The sequence below is a fragment of the Xiphophorus couchianus genome, chromosome 4 (genome assembly GCF_001444195.1).
Source record: "Xiphophorus couchianus chromosome 4, X_couchianus-1.0, whole genome shotgun sequence".
NCBI lineage: Eukaryota > Metazoa > Chordata > Actinopteri > Cyprinodontiformes > Poeciliidae > Xiphophorus > Xiphophorus couchianus.
Window position 1 is genome coordinate 23,638,514 of NC_040231.1, and position 21,953 is coordinate 23,660,466.

General features: G+C 38.5%; 1 protein-coding gene and 1 long non-coding RNA gene across 4 annotated transcripts; one reads left to right on the forward strand and one right to left on the reverse strand.

Annotated features, from left to right (window-relative positions):
* The first annotated feature begins 977 nt into the window (after window positions 1-977).
* LOC114143217 (uncharacterized) lies at window positions 978-5,005 on the forward strand. Its single transcript, XR_003595195.1, has 2 exons — window positions 978-2,196; window positions 2,510-5,005. It is a non-coding gene; the product is annotated as an uncharacterized LOC114143217 (long non-coding RNA).
* On the reverse strand, window positions 4,866-21,554 carry LOC114143216 (immunoglobulin-like domain-containing receptor 2). 3 transcript variants are annotated; one of them, XM_028015052.1, is made up of 10 exons: window positions 21,379-21,553; window positions 18,678-19,064; window positions 16,525-16,644; window positions 13,426-13,482; window positions 11,211-11,357; window positions 10,920-11,087; window positions 10,056-10,193; window positions 9,371-9,716; window positions 8,563-9,292; window positions 4,866-6,864 (listed from the first exon to the last, which is right to left on the reverse strand). In XM_028015052.1, the coding sequence occupies exons 1-10, from the start codon at window positions 21,407-21,409 to the stop codon at window positions 6,829-6,831; spliced, it is 2,160 nt and encodes a 719-aa protein (XP_027870853.1). In that variant the 5' UTR covers window positions 21,410-21,553; the 3' UTR covers window positions 4,866-6,828. The 3 variants fall into 3 exon arrangements, with proteins under 3 accessions (XP_027870853.1, XP_027870855.1, XP_027870854.1); XM_028015054.1 differs by lacking the exon at window positions 10,056-10,193 and having other exon boundaries at window positions 21,379-21,554; XM_028015053.1 differs by lacking the exon at window positions 13,426-13,482 and having other exon boundaries at window positions 21,379-21,552.
* Window positions 21,555-21,953: the final 399 nt, after the last annotated feature.

The window sequence follows — 21,953 nt, forward strand, 5'->3', positions numbered from 1 at the left end:
CACACAGACACTATTGGTTTCCTGTTTTCCCTTAATATTACTTTATATATTGATTAGTGAGTAGTTTAGATTTTTATCTTTAAATTTGTTTTCAATAGTCTGACTCTTTAGTTAACTTTATGTGTCAGTTCTTTGTATATTTTGTTAAATATAACAAATTAATTTCTTTCTTTTGAGTTACCAGTTTCCTCTGGACCTGTTGCTGAAAATCATACAGATGAGCTCCAGCTGATCGGTGTCCATATATGGGTGTCAAACTTCCTCAGCGGGCCATTCCATTTGTTCACCAAGGGAGGGGGAAATTTGTTCTTTAGTTTAATTTTACCATTTATTTAATGTTTCTTCTTTTGGAAAGTTAGTTAAATTCTGATATTTATTTTATTGATAGATTTAGTAATATTCTGACCAGTATTTGTTAGGTTTTTGTGTGTTTAATTACCCCCTAGTGTGTGTTAATGGTCTGATCAGCCACTATTTAAGTTCCCCTCATGTCTTGTTTGTTAGGTCAGTTTGTGCTTGAGTTTGTTCTCTTACCCCTTGAGTTGTACTTTGTTATGTTGACCTCAGTTTGGGCCTAATTTATCATTTTTGGATTTTCTTTGTTAATAAATTAAGACTATATTTTGAATTTTCTCCAACGTCTCTCTGGCTGGTTTATGCAAAACCTTCACACACTGTAACGTCAACAAACCTGCAGTTCTGCACAATGGGTGAGTAGGCAGCTGCATATTCAATAATGATTTTCCACCCCAGTTATATAAGGTTTGCAGGCTTTCAATAAAATCAATGTTAACCCTTAAAAATATATCTAGATGTCTTTCAAAAGAAAAAAAACATTTTTTGTCCCAAAGTTGCTGTCTGTCCATCCTCCTGTCTGTATGTAATATTTTACCAGATAAACATAAAACATGAAACTCCAAAACCTTTTTGATAATTCATTCAAAAAGAAATATGAATTATGCATTTTTCAAATAAACTATTTTATTTTGTTCACTTCAGATAATTGTAGATTATATAAACCACAAAAAAGTTTAGTAATCACAAAGTCTGTGATTATTATAAAATGGTAAAGTATCCCAACAGGTCAAATAAATAGTTTCTATTTCCAAAGAGAGTTTATTTTGGGGGCGGGGGGAGACTTGCCCTCACTATGCAGGATTAAGTCTTTGTAGCGCTTACACATTTTTTTCAAAGCTACCACACCCTAGAGAGTTATTTTCTCTGTCTCATAAATATCTGGCTTGCAGTCATGTAACAAGTAAGAAGTGCTGCTCTTCCTGACTGAAGTTTTTTATCTTTCACCCAGTACTTTTAATCTGTCAAGGTAGAATAGCCAAGCAATTATAAAAGGATTGATGCAATTCCTGAAAATCTACATAAACCCAAGTGCAATCCTGTCTAAGTTCAGAACAAAATGTTTTGTGACGTTGTTGGATATAAACAGTACGGGACGTCTGGTAGTTTTGGGTTGTAGTTTGTTTCTCGACCTATTCTATAATAGACTTAAAACCAATGGGCTACAATGAAAAACTTTTAAAATAAAAAAAGATAAACTTATAATATATAAATCATAGGTTTTCATTTTGTAGCGTTTTTTGTGAAGGCGTAATGCTTATTTCAAACCGCTAGGTGTCAGTAAAAACTTTACGCTCCCATGTGCTCACACACATCGGGATGTGGTTGTTTACTTTAGATCACAAAACTATTCACCCTCTTATTACTTCATCAGACTTACCCATCGTTTTGTAAATATACACACATTATCTTCCCAAAGAATCTGGATTGATCTGCATGTAAACTGGACCTCGTGTGTTCCTCAAATTCCCAGAACCTGTTTTGCTTCTGTGCTCAGCCCCTCTGCACCTGGGGCTCCTCAAACTATTTTTCTAGGAAATATCTGCCAAGATCCACTCGCGGTTTCCTGCCTGTGCTCGCACTCATCCTGACCATCTGCTGAGGCTTCAGTGCAAAAACAATGTATTCACTCTCAGATTATTACATTTTTTGTTGTTGGGCATTTTAATAAATTGTTAATCTATATACTAAATATAACTTCTCTGCACATTAAGGTTTTTCACAACTTTTGTTATTTTTAAGTGCTTTAAATTCCAGTTCGTTTCATGTGTTTCTTTACTCAGACGGAGTCCATTAGAGTTAAAAAGTAGCGATGTTAAATACACATTCATTTTATCTAAGGTTTGGGGTTTAGAACCAAACGTCATTTTTACTGTACTGTGTATCTAACCTCTGTTTTACTAGTTGATTTCTCTGCTACTTTCAAGTTGTAACCAGAATGTTTAATCCTGCACTAAAATGCATCACGAGCATACAACATATAACTAGTGCCACATGCGCGTAATGTTTGAAATTATAATTCAGCATATGATTTTTTTTTGTATATTACTAATTGTTTTTATATTTTACTAGCTTTCCTTCTTAAAAACTGGTTTATTTCATGTATAAAGGTGAATTACAGTACATCCAGCTATTATTTTCCATTTCTGTGCAGTGGCTCATCTGACCCAGAAGGGGAATCTAAACATCCACCATCAGTGAAATGCTCCAGGTGTGAATAGAGATTTACTCTGTTCAGCTTTTATTATGTTTAAGTTATTATTTACAGCCTCTGCAGACAGTCATTCTGTCACCTAAAATCTCACGTAAAATACATGAAAGTTTTTGATTGGAATGGGACAAAAGGTTTATATAGTTTAAGTGCTATGGATGATTTTTCAAGGGAGTCCTGGGTTTACCTCAGGATCTCCCCCCACTACATGAAGATCCTCTAAAGGCAGGCAGCCCGGAGGCATCCTGATTATTGGGTCAAACTATTTAAGCTGTGTTAAATCCTCTCAAGGCAAACCCATAACAGGAACACAAAAAAGGAACAGATTTTACTTGATGGTGATGTCATGCTGAGCTTCTGTAGAAGTGAGAGCTACTCACTGACATTCCTGAGATATTATCAAGCTGGTCACTGTTGGAGCTCTTCCCTCCGATCTGAAACAAGCAATGAATGAAGGCTAAGGTCATGAAAGAAATTGATGCTCCCTTTCAAATCTTCAACTTTGGTAAAAGAAATAGAACTAAAATCCTGGATTCACCTTTCTGCAAACGTTATTGTTGCAAAATTTCTTTATTTATCAGAATTAAACATGTCACTCCAGACTGCTTTACTTTATATCTATTTGTACAAATAAAAAAAGGAATTCCTGCTCATATAATATGGGTTTGAAATATGTGTTTGAGTAGGTTAATGTGTAGGTTCTCCGTAGGAAAAACCCTACATTACTTAAGAGTAGTTTTTATTAAAATTGTCAAAAACTTTTCACAACCTACATTTGCCAATAAGACAGTGTTTTATTGTCTTACAACATTTCAGATGGTTGAATTCTTTGACCGTTCTTTGCAGAATCTCAATAGATTCTCTCAAGTTCTGGGTCTTTCCAACTCTTTTATTTAGTATTTAGATCTGGAACTTCTTTAAAATGACACATTTTAAAGAAATCATCTTGCCTTGCAGAAGAACATCCCAGGAGCTCCACAGATCCTGCAGCAAGAAAACAGTGGAGCTTTTCCACATCCTTTGTTTTATGCCCGATCCACCTGAAACGTTTTTTTAAAGAAAAGTTCAAGTTTTATCTCATCCAACCAAGGCAGCTGATATGAGTTGATATTTACTATTGGTTTAGCAAATATGGCAGATATGTTTTTCTTATGTATTTTCCTTGAAGGCCCCCTAGAAACAGTTGGCACAAAGATAATGGTTGTCATGGAGATTTAGCAATCAGAAGATGCCACATATGAAGATCAACATTTGTTGATCTTCATATGTGGCTAAATATGTGTTGTAACTAAATCGAATGTTTTCTCGTCTTGCCCACTTTGAACGGTTGCTAAGATAATTTTGGATCTGTGCTCTGTGGCTTACACGCCAGAAAATCATGAATTCATGGATTACTGATTAAAAGTTCTCCAATCAACTCCAGTCAAAAAAATAACATTAATTACAAAAATAATTTAGTTCACATTTTAACTAAATCATTACTATTTAGTAAATAGTAACTATTTACTATTCGGTAAATCGAATAGTAAATAGTAACAGTCTAAATATTTACTATGTAAATAGTGAATATTTACTAAATATTCACTATTTACTAAATATTTTGCTGTTTTGTAAATAGTAAAACATGTACTAAAGATTTGAATATATTTAGTAAATATTAACATGTGAGTAATTATTGGTGATTTTGTACAAAAACAACAATGATTTAATGTGGTGTGTACCTTTTGCTGTCTGCCTGGTGTTTCCCTGAGTTCTTTAAATATTTCTGTTATTTTGTGATTAAAATTCTTGTTGTGTCACTCCACTGCATTTGGGTCTTCAATCCTCGCTAATCAGGGCATTCAATGGTTTTTAGCAAACCTTGACAAGAGGTACATTTTTAATGGTACTGCAAAGCCAGAGGTTTATATTTTTGTTTATTTGAAAAAAAAAAACCAAACAATTTCATGACATATATTACATATGTATATATAACATACATATGTAATATATGTCATGACATATATGACATGACATACATGTCATGAAATGACATATTTGAAACAAAATATAATATTGATGAATTAGTAATGAAAAATCCAGGCAGATATTTGCACTTGAACTGGCAGAATGGTGTGTGACTTTACACACAGCTGCATAGTCACAACAGACGCTCCATGATAACAACAATGGACAAAGGACATGAGTCACACTCAATTACATACTGTTTCTTTTTCAGAAAAGTAAAGAGTCATCTCTCTCTCTCTGTAATGCAAAAAGCACACACAGACACGCAGCAGTCGGTACGAAACTGAAAATATGAAGTATGAAAAGCTACGTTTAATTTCAATTGTCAAACCTAGAGCTGAAACATGCGGGACCTACAAAATCACAAAACACAGGAAAAGTCAACATGAACATGTCATCTCCCAATCGAACAGAAAAATTTGAAATAGATGACAAAACAAAATTCTTGACCTCTGTTTGTCTGTAAAAGGTTACAAACCAATTTTGTTGTGTTTGGAAACCAATTGACCAAAGTGAGGGCCATAATCCACAAATTGAGAAAACACAGTACCGTGGTGATTCTTCCCTGAAGTGGCCGACCTACAAATATTCCTCCAAGAACGAATCAATGACTCGTTCAGGAGGCCATGAAAGAATCCAGAATGTTTCAGTTTTAAGGAGTCTGTTCATGATTCATTATTCAAAAATAGCTCCCATGGGAGATTTTCAAGGCAGAAGCATCTTCTGACTTCTGGAAGGTGTGACGACCAAACATTATACCAGTCGTGTTGTGACTTGTACCGTGACTTTAACGGCTCATTCACAATCAAAACCTTTCCAAAGTGGTTGAACAAATTTTTCAAAGAGGGCCAAGTTAGTTTAAATATCTTTTTTCTTTCAATGAAATCATTTGACCTTTTGCTTCTGCTTTATCCCATTAAGACATTTTAAATGCACAGAAAAATTCCTATTCTAAAAAACATTAGAGCGCTGTAAAGCACAGAAATCCTAAGAGCACAGTCAGCATTTTAACTTGAAATGATTTATGTTTTTGTGTAATATGACAGCTGTGTCAGAAAAATCTTACATATCCAGTCACTTCTTCTATTTTCACTTCAATGTAAAGTCAAGCTAAGATATGGGTTAGTAGATAAGGCACAGAACGATGCAAACCTGTTTTTTCTTCATATTGTGCTTCCCAGGGAAACAACTAAATTGTTTAGCAAAGAGTTTTCAGCTTTTATTTGGATATTAGCTGCTTATAACTCATTATTGTTACTTAACTATGCTCAGGGTAATGTTATTTTTGGATACAGTGATTATTTTATAAAATTTTTATTAATGGATCTTGGATTTTGTGAAGATGAATTATGCAATTTTCCTTAGGTTTAGGTCAAAAAAATGCCTTTAATGACATGGTACACATTTTCTTGTTAGGATAATAAATAATAAAAAGTAGCTGAAAACCTGGACTTCAGTCGACGGAGCAACAGAAAGATGCTGTAATACTTTGAGATGATGTTTGGCTCCTTTAAAGGAAAATACAAAGAAATGAGAGATTTGCCCAGTACTGTAAACGAATTTCATTTCAATCTTCATTATTAATAAAACATTTATAATGGTGCTGATGTTTGTCACGACTTTCAACTTTATATAAAAAACAAGTTTCTGTCAAATATCTCTTTCAAACCTAAGTGCTTTAGTTGTTAAATGTTAATAAGTGACATCATGCACATTGTTTTCTGATGCAGTGGCAGGGTGTGAAGGGGTGGGAGGGGGGTGGGGGGGGGTGTTGTTGTTTACAATGAGCGTGTTGTCATTTTTATCTGTTCCACTGGTGGGCTCTTCTACTCCCATGTCTCATTAGATAGAAATGAATGCACTCATTGTGCTTCAATAGTTAGCAAGTATCTGCTGCAGCGCTTTCCTAAAGTGACGAAGAGGAGACAGACTGCCTCCCACTGAGAGGAGCAGCCCAGGCCACACGTCCCGCCGACATTAGTGCTAGTCCGGCGGAGATATGCATGACACAGCGGGTGACTTCATCGCTCAGTGATATCACAGAGTTACTGTCACCCTGTATCTTTACTGATTCAGCTGTTCTTACGGTCCTCCCAGGCAGCTGTCCTTTGCAGCTGCATATAGGTTGATAAACTCAGACTCAAAAGACTCTGCTCCGTCACCGTTTTCCAGCTGGCAACTTGCTCCTCGTGTGGAGTTTCACGGTTGCACTCTCACTCGGCTCCGCTCCTTCACTGTCTTTGGCTTCGAGTCGGTCAGACGATAAGAGAGTCTCGGCTGAGAAGCGTGCTCTGGTGAGGACGACACAAAAGTGAATGTTGAGCGGAGAAACGGCGAGAGCAAACATTAAAGCAGTGACGTGAGGTTAATATGGTGACGGAGAACCTGGGACAAACTGCTCTTCAACTGTTCTGCACATAGTTTTTGTTAATGACGATTTATTTTAAGGCCAGAAACAGGAAGGTTGGTTGAGGTTGAACACCACTCTGCCCCAGGTATGACTGTGAGTAAACAACCGGTTATAAATGTTATGAGAGAAGTTGGATACAGAACAGAGTATTCTACCTAGTTTTCATTCTGGTAGCATCTGAACCTGACCTGTCAAAGGTACAACAACAAAACTTACTGTGGGTTTTCAACACACCTATCGCCCCCACCCAACACAGAATCAACGGAGAGATAGAAGAGTAAAAACTTTCACAGATTTCTAGACTTTTAGCGTCAAAGATTCGTGTTCAGCACACGTTCAAATGCAGGGCATTTTGTCAGCTAAATAAGAAATCAAATAGTAAAAAAGAAAAGAAAAGGTTGTTAAAGCAGAAATCTGTCAAATCTGGCAAAAGAGACAAGCACCTACAGCAAAAACAACACCTTTATGTGGGGAAGTAGCTGATTTTGTGACCTTTGATGCAATGAAAAAGCTGCCAACGCATCACAGAGTTTTGGTTGGACCTTTTCAGCCCTTGAAGTGAGTTATTTTGTTTTTTAATAATATGTGGTGAGTTTGATGATCCACATGAGCAGAACTCAACACAGGAGGGCACTTAATTTATAGAAATGTAGCTTTGCTTTTCTGACACAAAATCAAACTTTTAGGGATTTTTTAAAATTTTTTTATTTTTTTACGTGAAGTTCTGTGAAGTGGGTCGGTACCTTAACTAGAGTAGACAGGAATATTAAACTTGAGGGATACTCATAATTACACAGACATTTTACAATGGTGCAATCCATCTAATTATCAGTAGGTCATAAACTGGAAGACATTTGCATCATTGCTAAGTTATTCCAGGGATATTCCTTCAAAACAGCAGCGAACACAAGCTGCTTTTCTCTGGTGAGATAGGAGGACCTCTCTAAGCAGGGACATACCTTTGGTTTGATAAAAAAAAACAACAACAAAAAAAGAATATTTAGAAAAGACAAGATCATTGTGCAAAGACCAACAATCTACCTCAAAATGCAGAACTGAAATCTTTGCAGTTTTTGCTGCCAGTAGCAGAATATGAAAGCAACTTTACAGTGAATTAAGAGGGGATACCAAACATCAGCGTTACAGATAAATAATAATAATAATAATAATAATAATAATAATAATAATAATAATAATAATAATAAAATGTCTGACCTAAATATGCTGGGTCCAAAAGTAAAGAAGTAGGTCTTCAAAAGTAGCCTTGTCTGTCATCTGAAAGATAATCTACTAGTTTGAGATATTGACTCCATAAGCCAATATTTTGTCTCACATGGTGAAATTATCTTATGTGTGAACTGAATCTCTATGGGCACCATAAAGGAAACTGACTTTCAAATCGAGGCACTTTCTTCACACTTTCACAGGAATGAATAAATGCATTAAAGTTTATACCAATAAAACTTTCTTACAATCCTCAACCATTATGCCTTAAACATGTTTTACTCATAGCTTTGAAGCTAAGTATTTCTGGCTCACAATTCAAACAGGAACCTTAACTGTATCTGATGTTCCTCACCACTTTCCGGGACTTGTCCCTGTGCTCCTCTCTGTGAGTGGGCAGGGGATGAAGAGGCGGAGGGGAGCGGGCGTTTGCGTGGAGCGGCCACGGAGACGGCCTTTCAGTTCTGGTTCTCTCTGAGTTGAATGGAGACGGCGAGTCCGCCTCTGGCCTGTTACTGGGAGAGTGGCTGCAGTGGCGACTGGACTCTCTGCTGGTTTTTTTGCCGCTCCTTATTGAGGGCCAATCTAAATCTTCCTCAGCCCGGGTCCCGTTTCTCCCGTGGGAAAATCCTCGCAGCTTCGCTTTACGCTCCAACAGGCTGTTCAGGAAAGTGGCATCGTAGTCCCTTTCCTGAGAGGAATTCGATGGTGGATCCATTTTGGGGGGAGGTGGCTCGGCCCTCTCCCTTTCCTGTGTGTTCCCCCTCTTTTTGGGAGAAGGTAGAGGGCTTATGTTGTGTTTGCTTTTATGGCTTGCTCTGGTATGCCCTTCATGCTCACTGTTGTCGTCAAGCTCATCCCCATTGCTGTAATAATGCTGAGGAGGACCCTTGCGATGGGAGGGATATCCACCATACTCCAGCACCTCCATCTCATACTCCACCATTTCTTCTTCTCTCCGTTCTGCTCCTCTGCCTCCTCTCTTCTTGTAGGTAGTAGCAAACTCCTCCAGTTCATCCAGAGAGACGGTCCGTCCCGAAGAGTGATACGTCTTCCTCTGCAGATGTTCTGAACGAGGGTTCCACCTACAAAACGTCACAGAAGGTTACTGCGTTCTTGTTTTTAACAATAAAGCCACCCCAGGATTCACATGTTTCCTTCACCTGTCATGCTTGTCTTCATCACTCGAGTTCTGTTGCCTCTGACTTCGGGTAATCCTGTGCGATTGAGAGGAAGACGGCGGGTCGTCACTGTATCGCCGTGGAAGCAGAGGCTCATCCTGGCTGTCGAGGTGGTCTGAGTCAGGGTCGTGACGGTAGCGATGAGGCGATGAGGGGTTCTTACGGTGGCGCTGCAGGTCTGGACTGCGGTTCTCACGGTAACCGTGTGGTTCTGGGGAGGAGTCTTGATCAGGGATTGCGGGCAGAGCTTTTTTCTGGACATTCCTGAAAGTTTGGTGGAAGTTGGTGTCTCCTTCGTGGAGGGAGCTCAACTCCGACTGATTACAGGCTGGATAGATTTAAAAAGAATTAATGAAATATTATAATAAAAGGAATCATTAAAAAGAATATTTGCAAAAGAGCGTACAGGAAAGTCAAAAGTCTGGAAGAAAAATGACCAGAGTTTGTGAATAAGATTTGTGTAAAACCAATCAGAGAGGCTGGCATGCTCATCTGCTACATTTACACATGTGCACAACAGGAAACCCAACAGGCAGAACATTTGAGAGCGGAGAGGCATGCTGCGACAGGCTGAGGAAAATAGGAATCCTAAATGAAAGTATGCCACAAGCAGATAGCATCAGAAGGCCTGAGTAGCAAAGCTGCAGAGTGGGTTTACTGAGCTTACACTGTTTGCTGTTGGACCCAGAAGGGTTGAAGTGAGCCAGCTGTTTCTCTACATACTGCAGCACCCTGAGAGAGTTTTGATCCTGTGATGAAGGTACGCGGTAGGGAATCCCTACAGCTTGCATGGGCATCGGAGATACTGCAACAGTCACAATTGTAAGCAACTACTTTCAGACAGCGGTACTTAGCAAGCATGAGTGATGCCGAATGTGGCCTTTGGTTCGTTTACAACGAGCTGGCACTGTCACCAGAATCTGCTACTTCCGCAAACTGTCTGCAACAAAAAGGGAAACACTGTGGAAATCCTAGTTCCAGTGAATTTGTATATTTTGTTTTGCGTTATGCCACAAATACAACCTGAAACTGCTCCACTGACTGGTGTTGAGGTGACCAGAGTCAGACCAGTTATAGATGGGACTGTTTGGTGGAGAATCAGCAGATTCAAAGTGTAATTTTGCTTCACTAATGGCACATTTTGATAAGACAGTTTTTACTAATAAAGACTGAAAGTGTGGATTATGTGTAATGTCAGAATGATAATAGAAAGAACAGAAAGTGTGGGATTTGCAAAAATTAGATATAGGAACTTGTGAATCAAACTGCAATTGGTTCATTTCTCATTATGGCGCTTAATTCAGCAGCCAAGAAAATTCTTAATCTGAGGCATATTTTTGAATTTCACCATACGATTTTACAGTAGTCAATAAGATTTGGCTGATTAATATTAACAGAGATGCATCCAACAATATTTAAGCAATCACTTCTTTTCCAAATCAGATCTTTTCTAAATACTTTTCAGTTCATATTGAGTCTCAAACCAATAATCTGTTTCTCATAGGAAGAAAAGATAAAGGTAACACCTCACCTGCTGCCACTAGAGTCCCATCTGAGGGGGGGACAGTAGACACCTTGTCCACCAGGGAGGGCGGGGCGATGGGGATCATGGCTGGAAGTCCAGACACAAAGTATGGAGGGTAGGCTGGTGTCAGAGGGGTGGAGGCGCCAGTCTTTATGCCTTTACCAGCTTCATACACTAAAAAAGAAACAATTATACTCACTTCCAAAATAAGAAAGCAGTCTTTTTTTTTTTTTTTTAGTTGGCATCAATAATCTTGGCATGAATTGCGTCCCAGTCCAAGTGTGTGTTTACGCTCACGGTGTCGGGGGCAGCAGCACGTGTCGGGGCAGCACCAGCAGCTGATGTAGCAGCAGCAGGAGTGGGGACAGCACTGACACCAGCAAACTCCAACCAGGAGCAGGAACAACACGCTGCCGAGCACCACGGCCACCACAAACGCCCACTCTGCAGGGACACACAGACAAATACATGCTTGTCATAATATCTGCTTAAGAATCAGGACCTGATTCTGCTCTAGTATTTTTTCTAGAGGATGCCACGTTGTCATCTAACATGGCGGTTTACAACCTTGTCCAGTTTGGGCAGATGTGTAAATGCTTAACAGGGAAAACTTGATAACTTAGTTATATTCAATAAAACAACTCTTTTTGTTTTTTGTTTTCACTACCAGCTTGAACTTTTGCACTTCTGCCCAGGGATCAGACGTTTTATTTTTATGTACATCCTCAGCGCAACTGTTCTTTGACAACCTCACTCCATATAAACATCAGCAAAATGAGGATTACTCTTTTAAATCAGCTGACTAATTTGTTAGATTATAAAGCAACACTGACTGGTGACCTGCCAAAAATACTTCCCACCTCTCAGTCGTGTGACCACAATGGATAAATGTTGCAAACCTGTGCTGCAACACACACATGAATCCCAGCACCACACAACACCGTAGTGCTACCAACACCATGGCTGCTACATTTTATTGCAATTTACAAATTATGTTTGCGTCCATGATTTGTGTCAGCAATCAACACCATTTTACTTTTAATTTTCGTGACCAAAATAGCTGCTGTCAAGCTGAGAGAGAACTGTGTCACTTTAGATGAGACAACTAAATAGACTTAGACTTAGACTATGGCAGCAGAGTGATAACATTGTTTTAAAACCTTCGTATCAAATCAGTTAAGTGTTTTAATGAACATCTGGAACGAGAGATCTCCAAGGAAAGAACGCTAGATTTAAAATGTGACCAAACCAACTATCATAACATTGTCTGTGACAGAAACAAGAGGTAAACGTTTTACAGACAAACAGAGGAATAACCAACTTGCAGAAATGTAAGTCTTTTTCTACCTTCTTTAGAAATTCGAACAAATGACAAAAAAAAGAGGTCATTTTGCTCAATATTTTCTGAGTGTAACAGTACAGACATGATGCGTGCAATCAGTGCAGCTGATAGACCACATCTGCTGCCTCCGTCCTCGGAGACTACACAAAAAAAGGGGAAGGAGAGGGAAGATAAGGAAACCTTCAACAATGTTATGTTCCGCTTGGCATTCTCTCGCTGTCTCGTAAACACAGCCAGCGGCCACGGCTGCCGAACACACACTGACAGGAAGCCTGCTCCTGCTGCAGGAAGGAAAAGGGCAGTTTATGCTGCTCTCTACGACACTGAAGATCTGTGGCCGTTTCAGATAAATAACTCATAATGTGATCTGATTTACAGTCACCGGGACGCCTACGCCAACACACGATCTCGCTTAAGCGCTTTTAGCCCCCACAGAAACCTGTGCGTAAGTCACTGCAGATAACACTCATCGACACAACGCCTGCAGCTGAAATAAGCAACTTCTAACCATCCAGCCTCAGAGTCAGATCACGTCACATTGGGAGTATTTCAACACCAATCCTTCGGTTCGTCGATCATAAACATGTGTGACATAAAGCCAAACTCCCCCTCCTTTTCTAGCTGCTGCATTTTTACAGACCTTTAAACCAAATGCAGTGGGATGACATGCTAACCCGAGCCATAAATAACTGTAATGACCATAATAACTGTTTTCCAGCACTGCTCATCTTGGTGGGAGCAACGGCCAGCTCATTATTTGATGGGTGTGGACCAGCCTGTTATCTAGAAACTGGCTCTGTTAAAGTGTCCTTGGAGCTAATTCACAAAAAAAAATCTGTTGTGTTATCTATAAATAAAAATATCAAGAAAATAGAACATTGCACATGATGAGCATGCTTAAGTGTGGACAATTATTTATTTTATTTTTGTGGCCCATTTGTAAACCTGATTACAAGATGTTTTGGGAAAACTAAGATAAAAAGTAACCGATATGATGTCAGCCATCTGCAAACTAACTTTTGATTTTAATTTAGCAGACGATCTAGAAATTGTCCTTTGTCTGTTATCAGACAAAGCCAGAAAAAGCCAAGATGCGGTTTAAAGCCAGAAGGGTTAGCATGAACGAAAGAAAGCAGATAAAGAGTAGAAGACATTATGCCCCGACTGTACCTGGCATAATCTTCAAATCAATGTCAGGCAGGAGATCTTCAGGCACACCTGAGAAACCTGGAGAGAGACAGAGCAAAGGTGACCAGAGCAGAGGAGAGCGGATGGAGTGAATCAAATCAAGTGATTGGTGTAATTAGGTGGAAGTATGCAAGCATGCCATAAAGCATAAACACAGCAAAACGGGAAGAAAGAGGGAGAGAGAGAGAGCTGACAGGTCAAGGAATGAAAAGTAGGGCATGTTTTGTCTGGTTTCAGAAAACCGATATATCAGAGCTGCTGATGAGAGCAATCAGCACGTCGTTTCTGATTTTAAAGGTCTTAAAATGTCATCTGTCTGATAGTAGCACAGACTGAAACTCAAAATTATTCCCATGAAGATAAACAGGCAGGACCCATGAGAAAGGAAGAACTGTAGACATCCCAGATATGAACATTTCTTCAGTTCTCAACAGGCAGCAAAAACATTTTCTTAACCCTTTCAGGCATAAATTATGATCCTTTGTGTCAGGATTTTTTTCACATTTTTTTTTATTTTCTTAAGGCATAGAAAAACATTTTTTTTGTAAAAATGTTTTTATTTTACTTTTTTAGGTGATCAATTGTAATTTTCTCCATATTCAAAGTTGTCATTTGAAAAATACACCAGCAATACTGTTCTTGAGGGATTATCTGATGATCACAATATTTTTTTACCTGCAAGAGTCGTCTACAGGAGAAGGAGGGACAGGGACATTTTCAGCTGATGGCCAGTAGTTGATTTTTATGATGCATTAGTGTCCATTTCAGTGGTCTGTGTGCATTTATAACATAAAAATCCACAAGAAGCACCAGAAAATGGCTTTTAGATAGCTGTCCACTGTAGTGACCACTATGCATGAAAAGGTAGGATTTCCCCAAGTCTGACCAACAGTCATCTCATCAGGTGTGAATACACTTTGTATGTAACCATAATAATTTTAAGTCTTTGTGTTTTTGATTGCAAAATTGCAAAGAGTTGGTCAAAGCTCCTCCGCAATGAAGTTTGCAAGTTTAACAAAGTTATTCAAAAGACAACTGCCTGAATTTATTGGTGCTAAAAATTGTTCAACAACATACTAAGTCAAACAGTATTTTGGAGATGGGAGAGGTGATACACAGTATGTCATTAATCATGCATTGCTATGAGACGTTTTATTTGTGTGTGTGTGTGTGTGTGTGTGAAAGTTTTACATAGTTTTTAATACATGTCACAGAGTAGTTTTACTGGTGCAAAATAGTGCATAAAGAACAAATAATGAGTTTATTTTCTGTAAATAATGCACCTTTTGATGTTGAAATTTAAAACTTGTACATGTGACTGGCTGACCTGTAGGTTATTCCTTAAAATGTTCTTCTACCACAACATTAGAGGCATCAGCTGAGGTACAATATGGAATATTAGAGGCACTTTAAAAAGAAATTTGGTTACAAAGTGCATGTCATGTGTCCAGGGAAGCAAACTGCAGCTTTGTGAGAAGTGAAACCTCCCGGCAAATGTCTGAGATGCAAACAGAACCTGGTATTTAACAGCTGAGGGTGTGAGTATTGGCAGAAAGGACGAAATGAATATTTGCTGTGCCAGAAAAGAGGGCAGCAGAAACAACATGCAAGCTGATCATAGCCTGACTCCAGCTGACAGTGCACATACCTCACTTAATATCTCTGGCAGGCTAAAACTGGTCTTTGCTGGATTTGAACAATTTGTTTTTCAGTTGAACAATTACAATTTGTCCTTTTATAGTTTTGTATATTTCAGTTTTGTTTTTTTTAACCTGTTGTTTTGTATTTTTTTTCTTGGTCATGCGCACTTGGACTGACTGAAACCTGGTGATTCTCTAAAATTGACTTCCACGGAGCTTTAGATTGTTTTTGTGCCCCACACACGGTGATGTTCATGAACCGCTTCCCTTCCTTTTTTCCGTTTCAAGAAGAAGCATAGAATAGACGTGAGCTACATGGATAAAAATAAAAGGTGGATAATGGGAGGAACTGCATGGTTTTAGAAGAAAATGAATCCGGTATCTTTCAACCTTGATGCAATTTTAACCAGCTTTTAACTGGTTTAACCAAAGAGACCATATTAAACAGCTAATTTTGTACAGTATTCATAGTTTTTGGATATTGGGCCTTACTTGATATAGCTCTGTAAAGTACCAGTCAAGTGTCTATTGTGCCGCTGTGCTCTGCTCTGCTTTCTCTGCATCATTAAATCTTCCCTGCCTTCTTTTCCGTGAGGCGATTTGCTGTAAAGACAAAAGACACCCCGAGCGTGGCCTCCGCTGTTGTTATGGGAACACAACAAGCGCCTCACATGGTGCAGAAGGTCAGGAAATGCACAAATTTTGGGTGCTATTGCGGATTTAGCTCAACACCCAACAACATAGCAAGACTATCTTCTTCTTGTGCTTTTAGTATTATGCTACCTCATCTTTATCACAGTGGAGAACATTCCCGCAGCTTAGAGAAAGCTGCAGGAGCTGCGTCCTGTGAGTCTGTCGAATACCAACCAAATAAAAGTTCAGCCTCTGGAAGCTGAAGGCACCAAACGGTCCAAAAATGTTTCTTGGCAGTCTTTGTGATAATGTTTGCAACTGAACACACACAAAACACACACACACACACTTGGCATATTAATTTTAAATGTTGAGGTTTGTTTGATCAAACTGCATTTTGGTGGAAACTGAATGCAGTTCTTGTTTCAAATGAAGGAAGAACTCCTTATTCTTCAGCCCCTCAATGAGTGGCTCATTTTAAAAATTTTGTTATGCAGAAAAGTCCAGCATAAGAGTTTGTTTCACAGTAAACAGTATGCCACTTGAAAATCTGCATTAAAAAGCATTTTAAAAATGACTGTCAAAGCGGTCACAGAGAATAAAATCCAAAAGTCTAGTGCCGGTAAAAGCATCTATTGAATCGGTGACACTGTTCCAACCGGTATGTCAAGTTGATTTAACAATTATGGATTACCTGACAATATTTACAAATAATTTTTTTTTATAGATCACACGTTCCTATTTGTTGTTGAAATTCTTTGCATCACAACGTGATGAAAGAAGCAATAGGAAAGCAGAAATATCTCACCAAGAACCAGCAGCTCCACCGAAGCTTCATTCTGTCCTTCTATGTCATCAGCTATAGTCACTTGGCAGAAGTACACACCGCTGTCTCCCCACTGGACCTCTCCTATACGCAGATCTGCTGCTGCGTGAAAAATGAAGACACAATTTAAAGGCACCGACTCTTTTTTTTTTAACAAACATCCTCTAAAATAAGTGCGTTCTGGATTAGTCTGGAATGAAGTGTTTTTAAATTAATTTTTAGTTTCATTTGCACCCTGAAGGACTTATTCTAAACCCAACAACAAAAAAGTTTGATTGTTCTGGAAATATGTTATAAAGTGACTGCTGGGATTATCGCACTCAGCATGTATATTTTCATGAATCAGGGAGAAAAACTGGTCATTAAAATACTCGTATCCTACTTGTATTGTAACTCAGTCATATATTATTATAAATTTTATATTATTATATATATTATTACGTTATTCCTATATTTTGGTTCTGATTATCGTTTAAAACAACTTTGTAACTTTTACCGATTATGACCTCATATGTTGAAAGGGTGAAATAATCACCAGGCAAACTCTGCGCCAAAACACTTTAATGGAAAAAAGAGAATTCTTCTATTTGGTCAACATTTACTTAACGTATAATTCAATGTTTCTTCAACTGTTTCAGAAATGGGAGAATATTTTGAGTCGTCCAATAATACTTGTATTATATATTGCTTTGACAAAAGATGATGTTCTATCTAGGTTATTATTTCTAAATAAGAAATAAAACTTTCTTATTTAGAGTGAGATTGATCTGGGCAGAGTGAAAAATAGGGGAAAAGTTCAGGTAATGCAGACTTTTTAAAATTTTTTTTATCCCTGATGCTTCTCCTGATACTTTTCGCTTCGCCCATCATTGGTCTGATAACCTCATTGTGAAGCAGAGTATCCACAGCTTCTTCTCTTAGACAGGCGCAAAGAGGATCAGGAAACTTGAAAAATTACTGACAAATACCACTTTAAAGATTTCATAGGGTAACAAGTCCAAAAGAAATAAAGAATGGTTTAAAACGTTTGTGCAGTTTTACAGATTACAACTAAAATGGTGGTGAGAGAAAAGTAGTTATAAAGAAAGTTACTTCTGCAAAAGTAATTATTCCTGTGAACTGAACACGAACACAGCAATTCAACAAGTATTTCCCAGTTCTAGAGGGGCGGTTAGATTTAATTTGTGTGATTAAAATGTGATTTATAGAACTGAAATATCATTGGCTTGCTGACAATCCTGGGTCTCCAACTCTATTGTAAGAGGGTCACATGCATAAATACTTCAGACAGAAAACACTTTGTAGAATTCCCTTCCTTTTCCTGTTGGCCAAGGAAAGACAAGCTGGGACCAGTCTCCGATTCTCTTATAAAATCTGAGTGTCTACATCGCCTTTGGGTTTGTGGACTAACTTTTTTAGCTAATGTATGACTGTATCTTCTGAGCCGTGTGTATGAACCGTGAAGTGTTGAGCTTGTTAGCCATGTGATTACCAGAGCACCCGACCCGCCCAGAGTCCACTGAGAGAGACTCCAGACTCAGGCCTCCCTGCGACCCTGAGTAGGATTACATGGGTATGGATGACTGGACGTCTCCAAAGGCAACAAAGGATTTTATGTTTTTTTTATTGGGGGGTAGGTTTGCCAGTTTACAACATCGCTACTCTGAAAAGTAAGACAGGAGGTGGAGTGGGACAAAGAAAAGAGTGTGATGTTGAGGGGGGAAAGAAATAAAACTTGGACACAGAAATACATCAGAGGGAACAAACCAGAGGTCAAGATGAATGGAGAGACAGTGTGAAAGCCTTTTCTTTTGTCCAAAAATCCTGGCTCAAGAAGAGAGTTAGAGCTCCGTAAATCTAAGGCCAGCAAACAAGCCTACCTCTCTTTGCTCAATGAGTCTTTTCAGACACACATGCATAAGAACAGTCTGTCCCTTTAGTTAGTCTTTGAAGGACATGATGGCAATACAGCGACACAAAGGGAAAACTAAGGGCAGTGGAATGGCATGTTTACATCGAGAGTTTGCATCCACAGCTGAAACATCACCAGGCAGCAACAATGACCATCACCAGGTGATCAAGGAATGAGAGGATGGTGTCGATGACAGAAATCGGCAGAAGGGGGAACGTCTTACTGTTGATGATGGTAACATCTCTGTTCTTGTAGTACTCTGAGAGCGTGACCGAGGACCCGGATATGGAGGCCACGGTCCTGACGGTCCTCCTGTTGTCGGAGCAGTCGAGGTGGCTCGCAGCGGAGCCCGCCTCGTAGCCTCCGCCGACCCCTCTGCTTCCACTCTGCAGCCCGCCTCCGCCCAGGCCTCCGCTCAAGCTGTCGGGGAAGCTGAACGAGTCCCTCGTGCGGTCCCGGCAGTACGACTTGTAGATCCATTTCACCATAGCAGACTGAGTGGAAACACTGGTGTAGTGGCAAGGCAGAACCACTGACTGGAACAGAGTAGCGTACCTCTTCTCATCTCTCACCACCACATGGAGGCCTGAGCATGGAGGAGGGATGACACCTGTAAGGGAAGAAAACATATATAGGTTGGTAGACTGAGGAAGCTGGGATGGTTAAAAGAATAATATGATTGTATGTTAATGGAGCGTAGAGCATAATCACTAGCAAACTAGTAAATCAGCTGGAAAATATACTACGGTGCTAAGAACTCACATCTTCTAGTAATTATCAATAGTGTTTCAGTTTTTTTGATGGTCTTTCAAATGTCTTTGGATTAAGTTGTAATAATTGCTTTAATGACAGTGAATTTATAATAACGTTTGTGCTTAGTTCCCACAATGATCTTTAAGCAAAAAGATGAATAAAAAGGCAACAAAAGCCCAAAGAAAACCCAGAAAATTATGACTCAAAATGCTTAAAGTGAGTACAGGAAAATGGTGCTCATTGGAAGTAAGAAATGCATAAATCAGGACACATTTTGACTAATAGTTGTTGCAACTGTTTGAGCTGCTTGTGTTCGCAGAAACCCAACAGAGCTTTGCTGCCCTGCTGGTCACTTTGCAGCTTCTGACAGCTTCGACTCACAGCATAACATGGAGACTATGCTAAAAACGCTAGGAACTACAGTGAAGCAATAATGTGAGGAAAAAAAGAAAAAGAACCAATAAGGCATACACACCCAGAAACATCTGTGCCTGCTGTTCTGCAAATATTTTGATTTGTGAAATATAGGCTACAGGGGGCAAGATGATCCCTACCAGTAAAAATGACTGTGGGCTGAAATGAGAGGAGGTGTGTGAAAACAGATCGCCTGAGGCAATCCAACATACAGTAGGTGATAGTGTGTTTTCTCTCACATTATCAAAATTTAAAGAATCAGCTACATTTACTCTCTTATCTTACCTTATAACCTAAGGCTATGAAAGATCTAGATAGGTTGTGCAAAGAAGAAAATCCATCTCACAAGGAGGTGGTAAGAAATATTAATAGAAAAGGAGAATAAACTCTATTTAGTTGAATAATTGTAACAAAACCACATGTCATTTACGGTTGGATTTTTCATTCGGGAATCAAACTGCTGCAAGTGACAATATAAACTGCCTGGCTCAAACAGGTAGTTTAAACAGGTGGGGGTTCCTATATCATTTAGTCATAATTACATTATGTCATTACAAGGGAACACCAGGCACACGCTGTTCTTAAAATGAAAAATAACCTGATAAAACAGATGAAACATTGATTCTCTTATCAAGTTATATAAATGATAAACGCTGAGCATCTAAAATCTTTAGCTCAGAGTTGTGGTAATAAACTAATAATCCTGCATTTAATAATAAACTAATAATGTGCAGAATTCAAAATATTTAGTTATTTGCAGATATTTACTAATGCAGTATGAACTTTGCCATTAAATCAAAAAATGGATATAAACAAATTATATATTGACAGACCAAATTAAGAATCAATAAATGCACTATATAGAAGTTAGACATGTGTAGAAAAGTCTGCAAAATGAACTTGAAATTATGATATGGACAGTTAGTTTTAACAAACTAATAATCCTGCATTTATTAGTTTTCAGCAAAGGAGGACTGGGAGTGTTTTGGATGTTCGTATTAAGGTCCTTGTGGAAACACTGAGTGTGTTTTTTGCTGCATTGGATCAAACCTGTCTCACTTCAAAAATATTTAAACAAATTGATTCAATAATCAATACGAGTTGAAGAAATGAGTTAAACTGCTGTTTGCTTTCTATGTTGTGGTACTTTTTTTTTCTTTAACTTTATTTGGCCCCAAAATATTAAGGAAAGATTAATCTCTTTCAGATCTATAATGATATAAACCCATAAATAGAGAAGGTATATTTTGCGCAGAAAATAAACTAAAGACACAGACGGAAAGCGCAGATTTAAAGTTTTTGATATATTGTCAGTTTCCGACTGTAGTCACTATAAGCAAGAAAACGTATGAAGATTACATCACAAGTATTCCCATACTTTTCTAATTTAATTTCTATAATTTGATGATTAATACTTTTTAATCCTTTCTATAAAGTTCTGTTCATACTTGGTCACATGTTTAGTGTATTTTTAGAGTGCTGTCACATATTTCCTCCAAACAAGCAGAGGTCAGCTCCTTTCTCCGAAAAATCCAGATAAAATGTAGCCTATCTGAAAAAACAACAACTTTGATCCCCAACCCCCAAAGCTTCTAACCCGACTCATTCACACATGACTTAATCCGAAACAAACAGTCTTGGCAAATGAAAAGCACAGCGAAACTGGCCCCAAACCTCAGTACCCTTAACTAAAACCTGTCTTTGGCAGTCTTTCCGCAGGCTGGATCACTTTTTCCCTACCTTTCTGCTCAGCCTACCTGCCAGAAAAAGGATGAAAATCCGCCACATTTCGGTGGAAACCAGCTTCCAGATCCTCGTGGTAAATATTGCGAAAATTGAAGGATAAAAACTTTGTTTTATTTCCTCCTCCGTCTCATCCCGGGATGATGCTTCAGGATCTCGGAGACAGTTTATAACGGGACTACAGCGCCCAAGAGGACATCAGTCAAGCTTGGAGAAGCTGAACACTTTCCCACTTGCGACCTTTCATAATAAAGTGATCACTGACGCAGACAAAAAAAAAAACAAAAAAAAAAAACACTTGGTTAAAATGTAGCTAATCATTTGCTATGGAAAACAATAAGTACTCGTGTCGCTATAGGCTTTAAATATAAAGATCAAATTGTGGGATTTCAAAATTTTCCTCAACATGGGTCGTTTAGGACCAGCCTGCAGCACACTTTCTCTTTCTGATTTGAATCTGTTTTACTTTCATTTGAAGATAAAGCTCAAAATGCACATTCCGCAGATTGAGCAAAAATACTTGAGTGTAAAAAACAAAAAGCAAACGAACAAAAAAACAAACAAAAAAAAACAACAACTTTATTTTATT